This window comes from Brachyistius frenatus, unplaced genomic scaffold (assembly GCF_029030835.1).
Source record: "Brachyistius frenatus isolate BFR_SWC_R1_liver_20210118 unplaced genomic scaffold, ASM2903083v1 Contig_54, whole genome shotgun sequence".
In the NCBI taxonomy this organism is placed as follows: Eukaryota; Metazoa; Chordata; class Actinopteri; family Embiotocidae; genus Brachyistius; species Brachyistius frenatus.
This window is the reverse complement of record NW_027210653.1, coordinates 193,142-200,275: the sequence shown is the minus strand read 5'-3', so window position 1 is coordinate 200,275 and position 7,134 is coordinate 193,142. Positions and strand designations below refer to the sequence as shown.

At 45.8% G+C, this 7,134-nt stretch overlaps 1 protein-coding gene across 1 annotated transcript; it reads left to right on the top strand.

Moving 5' to 3' along the window:
• Positions 1–247: 247 nt before the first annotated feature.
• LOC138624702 (caspase activity and apoptosis inhibitor 1) lies at positions 248–2,867 on the top strand. Its single transcript, XM_069705080.1, has 6 exons — positions 248–471; positions 894–1,085; positions 1,199–1,283; positions 1,429–1,480; positions 1,609–1,676; positions 1,821–2,867. The coding sequence occupies exons 1-6, from the start codon at positions 367–369 to the stop codon at positions 2,294–2,296; spliced, it is 978 nt and encodes a 325-aa protein (XP_069561181.1). The 5' UTR covers positions 248–366; the 3' UTR covers positions 2,297–2,867.
• The last annotated feature ends 4,267 nt before the right edge of the window (positions 2,868–7,134 follow it).

Below are 7,134 nucleotides of genomic sequence, written 5' to 3'. Positions count from 1 at the left end.
ATAAAGAGTTAGATACACGAACACTGTTGAACCTGAATAATAAATCATCAATCATTTTGTTTTTAATTGATTATATTAATTCATATGACAGAACTGGGTGAGAAAAAGAGCAGGGGACAGAAACAGAAAATACTGACGAGCAACACCAGTCCAGTCCAGCAGGTGGCGACAAACAAAACAAAAAAACCCGCTGAATAACTGACACCACACGAAGAAGAAGACGAGGACGTCGTTCGCTGATGACGTGCTTTCCGCCGCGACGTTTAACGGTAGCTGGAGACCTCGCGGAAATACACGGTTGAGCTGCTTCCTGGCGTTTATTAAGCTTTTAAAAAATAAACAATAATAATAAAAATTTAAAAAAAAATGCTCAAAAGGATTTCAAGAAGCGCCGAAAAGAAAAGGAAACACTCGCAGTCTGAGGAGCGACGCGACAACGGTAAACGGAAAAGTACGGAGCCGCGCTGGGAGGTGAGGATCCGAAGAAACACGATCATCTTCGTGTTTCTTCGTGTCGGTTAGATTTTATTTTTTATTATTATTATTATTTTTGCTTCACTACGTGTGACAAAAACAGCAGTTTGATAAAAAAAAAAAAAAAAAAAACATTCACGAGAATTTATCACGTGAAAAAAAAAAATCTCCTCGTATCGATTATGACGTCACATTATTTGAACGAAGCCTTTTAGCTGTTAAATTTAATTGTTTTTAATCCAAGTCCCTAATAAACCTCCTTGTTTACCACAGAGACGAAACGATGTTTGTGTATTTTTTTTGTCACGTGATCTTTCAAGTGTTTTTTTTTTTTTTACTTAAGCCCCTCCCCCCTTTTTTTTTTTTTTAAATTTTTCTTTCTTTCTTTTTAATTTTATTTTTTTTGTCTTCTCTTAAAGGACCCGAAGGATGAACTCGCCGACCCCGAGCTGGACCGGATCGGCAGCGACATCGAGGAAGGCGGCCTGGACCTCGGCCTGCCGTTCAAGCCCATCACGGACTACGTCGGCGACAAGCGGGAGATGCTGGACCAGTGTTTCCACGTGTTGGGGGAGAAGAAGCTGCGGAAGATGCTGCCCGACGAACTGAAGGTGATTTCGAGAGAAAGTCGCCGTCCATCAGCCGCTTTTCTTTTCTTTTCTTGTCTTTTTTTTTCTCGCCGTTTGCTCGGCACTCTCTCAAAAACAACGTTAATCCTTCGCAGGACTGCAGTTTAGAGGAAATCAAAACGCTGTGTCGGGAGCAGCTGGAGCCGATCTCGGAAAAACATCTCGCTCAGATCTTGGCAGGTGAGATTTAAAGGCCGTTTCGACGCCGCTTTCGTTTTGTTTTTTGGCGGACTTTCCGAGCCGAGCGTTCTTCAAACGGTACAGATCTGCAGGCAAAACGTGTTCGTTCACTCGGAGCCGTTGTTTGTTTTGTGTCCAGGGGAAGAAGTGACGACTGGGACTGGCAACGGAAGCTCCGGAGAGACCTTGGAAAGCCAGTGAGTTCGACGCCCGAGCGACCTTCTCAGAGCACGACGTCAGAACGGAAATCGACTGTGATCTTGAGCTTTTTTTGTTTTTTTTTCACATGTTTATTTCTCTTTTTTTTTTTTTTTTTCTCATCTAGGCAAGACAACAACGTAGACTCTACATCATGCCTCAAAGAAACGGCCAAAACGGAGGACCCTAAGCAAGGTAATTCATGTGTAATGTTCATAAAGAACATCCCTCAGACTTCAAATGCATTCAGTTATCAGTCGAACTCTTCGGAGACGAAAAAGTTGGAAAGAAAAATAGACCGTTTACGTTTCAAATCGATGTGTTTTTAATTCCCTCCAGAGGGCGTAGGCTCCGGCGAGGAGAGCGACGTCCTCAGCATCAACGCAGACACTTACGATAGCGACATAGAAGGACCCAAAGAGGAGCCGGTCGTTAAAGCTGCCGACGTGGCGGCGAAAGGGGGAGACGGCGGCGGGCCGGGCGCCGGCCCCGGCCCGCCCGTCGACCCCGAGCCGGTAAACCCGGAGCCGAAGAAGAAAGACATTCAGAGCGACATCGACAAAAGCGTCAGCGAGATTTTAGCGCCCTCTTCCGCTTCGAGCCGAGAAGCGGCGAAAGAGCGGAGCGGGCCGCCGCGGTCGGCCGACGCGAGTTCGCCCGCTCCGGGCGGGCCGGCTTCAGCTGGAGCTCCGGCTGCTTCTCAGCCTTCAATTCAGCAACTGGAGCTCCTGGAGCTGGAAATGAGGGCAAGAGCCATCAAGGCGCTCATGAAAGCAAGCGATGGGAAGAAGCCGTGCGTAGCGACAGTCATTTAGCATGTTTAATTTCACATTTAAAATAGCGGTTTACACTAGTTTGGCTTACAGATGAAGAACTTGTGGTGCAACTTGACGTGTCCCGTCTCTTCATTTTTGGTCGGCGGGTGAACCGTTTAAAACCGTGACGTGTTTTTACTCCGTATTGGAGCGGCGTCGGAGTGCTGAGCTCATTCATAAAGGCGCCTCTCATGAACCTGCTCCAATGAATGTTTTCTGAGATGGACAGAGGAGACAGAAGCTTCTCTAAAATGTACCTTCCTCTTTCGTCACTAGGTGGCAGTGTTACTCCGTCACAGTACACCCACAGGGGCTGCGTCCAATCTGAGCAGAGGACAGCCGCCTTTGATTTACTGGCTCACGTTACAGTCAAAATGGGCGTCGGACTGCGTGGACGTCAGTTTTTCCTCAATACCGATGTCACTCAGTGACGCGGTTCTCCTCGAGTCAAATGCAGAGAGCGTCACAAAGACGTCCCGTTTTGTGTGTACACCCGGGGTTTGCGAGTCAAGGCAGGTGGCAGCGGTGTTGTCTTGTCATTTCGACACTCCCAACACCCGTTTGACTCGTCACACCGTGCGCTGGCTTCTCCGTCGCACTCGATCTTCTCGAGGTTCGGCTCGGCGCGTAACGCCCCTTTAAAATTCAAATCTGTTTGATAAAGGGGACAAAACGCCTCCCGCGGCCTTAAATGGCAGATGAACTCGATAATGAAATGAATCGGAGATGATGATGATGAGACCAGCTGTCCTCGCGAATTACCTCAATCCACCTGTTGTTTTATCCACCGGAGTAACTTTCAATTCTGCGTCCTCTGCTTCCGCGCGTCGGCCAGAATTACGAGCATCCTTTCGTCTAACACTGCTGCGTTCAGCTGTAATTTATTCTAAAGCTATTTTGTTCCCCCATAAACTCTTTTATCGTTGCCGCATGTGCGCGCATTTCCATACAGATGCAGAGCAACACGGGCCTCTACCCCCCCCCAAAACAGAAAGGAGACAATGAAATGTGCGATAAGAAGCCCGTGGCCTCCCGGGTATTTGCATTTTAAAGGGTTATTTCATGCGGGAGGGTTAAGAGTGACGTCCTCTGTGCATTTATGTGCCGGTATCTCCGCACTCGCTGATGATATGAAGAGGAAAAACGTCCACTTAAGTAAAAAAAAAAAAAAGGATACAAAGAGCCTAAAGTGCATGTGGCGTCTGCGATCGGCGAGTATTTATCAGTGTCATTTCACCACTATTAGAACGCCAATTACGATTTGGTACGTGCGAATGAGTGACTGATGGTCTTCTTAAGCAGACCTCTGAATGAGTAGGCGGAGAAGCGGATTGATGGAGGGGGGGGGGCACGATTCTGTTATGCAGAAGAAGTCCTTTCTGAATTCAAATGAACCCGACGTACCACGTTAAAATATTGAGGTGTGACGCTTCCCTGAACGGGGATGGAGGGGGGAGGAGGAGGGGGGTGGGCTATTATCAAAGTCAAAAAAGAAGGTCGTGCAAAAAAAAAAAAAAAAAAAAGAGTCGCGCCTGCCGGTACCTCTTGTTTAATAGCGGCACCTGTCAGCGTTTTGAGCGGGCCTCTGGAAAATGCACTTGTCGTCAAAGCTCATCATTTTAGATCGGTTTATCCTGTCAACTTGGAACATGAAACAATGAACACAACGCGATCCCCGTAACAGATGTTTCTGGAGGACTCTGTGCGCTGCGTGACGTCGGAGGTTGTAAAGCCGGCGTTGCGATAAATACTTCATCGGCGTCGTCTTCCTCCCATCGAATTTTCAACGGCTGCACTGCAACACCCAGTAAATCCCGACTCTTTTAATTTTTTTTTTTTTTTTCCCCGGTGGATGTTCGCTCCTTAAACAGCGACCCACAATTCGGGGAGTCAGGACGTGGTTGTTATCGGAAACGCAAACACGCGCCAGACTGGCCGCGAACGTCGAAAGCGACGCATTCAAAGGAAAAAAAGCACTCTGAAACGCACAATGCTGCAAATGTCCAACCGCGACGGAGACGGGCGGCACGAGGGAAGAGAGTTCAGCAGCTCCGGGGATGTCCGCCTTGGTCCGTCTTTGAGTCGCGTTTGGCCGCTGAATTGGATCGCTGGCGAAATCGGCGCAGACACCGACGGTCCTCAAGAGTATGAATAATTTGATCCTCTTACTCTTTTTTTTTTTTAATCCAGTCCTGCCGTGCGCAGTCCAAAAAATTTCCACTCATCCAACGCTTTTAAGTTTGCGGCAAGATGGCTGACATGAAAAATGCATGAGGCTCACCTCGGCTGACAGGAGCTCAAGTCGCTGCGGAGGTGTTCACATGCTTCAGGAGTCGTACGCCAGCGCAGAAGGGCTTTTGTTTACGAGGATTCCAAATATTACTCGAGTAAAAGTGCTTATCAGAAGTATCCGAGCGCCGAATTGGATGTCATTGCGGCGCCGTTTTTAAATGTTGCAGCGGGTTGCGATGGAGCAGCCGCTGTAATGCGCGGTAGTTTAATTAGTAACACGTCGCATTTTATGACGGCGTGATCTAATTTGTATATTTCCTCTGCAGCTGCAGTCGATCCGCACTGGCAATTTTCACCCGACGTTCCCGAAGCGGCGCTCCGTTTTGATTGACATTTACGACAACCACGGTACAATTTTTTTTACTTCCGAACGTAAGAGCGCAACGTAGGATCAAAGTGAAACACTCAAATCAAATCAACTCGTACAAATAAGTCAAGAAGTGGAATACGTTGCTGATGTGGTAATTGTAGTATCCTGGCACGCCGATGTTGGCTAAAAGCTGCTGTACCGCTAAGTGAGTTACATCTGCATGCTGACTAATGACAAGCTCAGCTCCACCTCGCCTGAAAACTTGAGTGTCACACATTTTAAATGGCACTGTTGCATTTACAGCGCGGCCTTTCCTTTGCCACCGCACTTTATTCATTTATTTGCCGAAATGGCGGCGAGAAGAAAAGCTCTCTCTCTCCCATTTTTTATGAATCAGGAATTTCATTTTCTTGTGGGCAAAGAGTGTCACAGCCTCGAACCTCGGGAGGAAACATTCGCTTCGCTGTCGCGGAGTCCAAAAAAAACAACACCCCAGGTCTACCGTATCCCTCCCTTAAGTTTCTCTTGTTTGTGTTTTGATATTTGCTGTGTTTTATCTGAAGCACATTATCAATACACGTTTGCGCTTTCGCGCTTCGGTGTTGTCAGTATTTCCGGGTTTCGAGCACGTTGCTCTTAATTATTATGCTCTCTGCACGTCATCTCCTTATTGGCAACTAGAAATAGATTTTATTGTCGCAGTTTGAAGGACAAGTATGTTGTGATCAAACCTGTCAGTCCAATATAAAATTCTAGATTTTATTATGGTACCGCAGGGAAATATAACGTGAGGAAAAAAGACGGCATTGAAAAATGTTGATGTCTTTTTTTCTTTCTTTTTTTTTCTTGAAACACGTCCTGTTTGCATAAATAAAGTCATTCTCTTCAAATTTCCTCTGCAGTGTCTTTGTTCTTTTCTGCAGCTAGAAATTAAATTGAACTAACAGCTCATGCTGACAGGCAATAAATAACTTAGCACCTCTGTATGACTAAATGAATTGATTTCCCCAAGCAATGACTCATCGGACACATTTCATTTTCTTCAAGTTGCAGACGAAACAGTTTTTTTTTTCTGAACCGAGTAGGAGAGATGTTCAATCTTACATGTATTTGGGTTTGATCGAATGTCTAATTCTGTGATTACTTTCATCAATGTTTGACAATATCTTCAAGAATGTTGAAAATGTAAGCATAAAAAGACAATATGGTATTTTTTACACAGATATCTAGTAGCTTAAGTGGCCTTTTTGTGAATCTGTCTTCATTTCTGTTCTTGCTGCTGTAGATGTTCTGGCCTAGATGTTGTGTATAATATGAATGGTAGCTCACTGGAGGCTTAGCGGACCTGGAATAGCGCATCCTTCTGTTGCCTTTTGAATCCTCTGTCATTGAATGGAAAAGAAGTTGTTTGATCACAGGTGTGCTTGCACATCTGTTCACCGTTCACTTCATTTGAGCTTGAAAAAGCTTGGCTTTTTCCTCCGACGTATACAGCCTGGCAGAACCCTTTTTTTTTTTTTTTTTTAACAATGTGAAGTGGGTTTGCTGCTATTTGAAAGAGAAGAGAAGAGCTCCTTTTATTTTATTTTTTTTGGTCACACTCCAGAATCCCTGAAAGAGATTTGAACATTTTAAATTCCACTCCAGTGTAGCATCTGCATTTGGAGAAAAGTCCTCCCCTCCACTGACTCCTCTGACATCTGACTTTCAGATTCCATGCGTGCTCTCTCCGCACGGGCTTCCCCCTCCCACACACCTTTCAACTTCGGGGTCTGCATTCAAATGGGGGCATTAATACCATCAAACAACCATTGAAATTCTGCTGGGTAGAGCAGCAAGCCAATAAAGCAAAATGCTTTTGAAGGATATTGAGAGACATCGGGCGGGATGGATGACCTCGCACAATCAAATCAGCATAATCAAATGAAAGATCACAATATTACATCAAAGCCTGCTCCCACAGCAACACGATCAACAAGCTTCACCCTTGGGGTGTCCGTGCTCTCGCAGAACTGGTGCGGTTGATGGCCTCAAGTGAATCTATTTTCCAACTAAGAGCAGGTTTAGTTAATCTGTGATATCGTGTGGCTTTCGGACGTTCGTGCAATCTGTGGTTCGTTTTCAGTAAACATGAAGGAGTCCCACTGAATTGCAGACTGCATCCCTAAATCTGTAACGCTACACAAAGATTTAGCACTCCTTTGAGAATTAACGGTTCTGGAACCCAAGATAATCA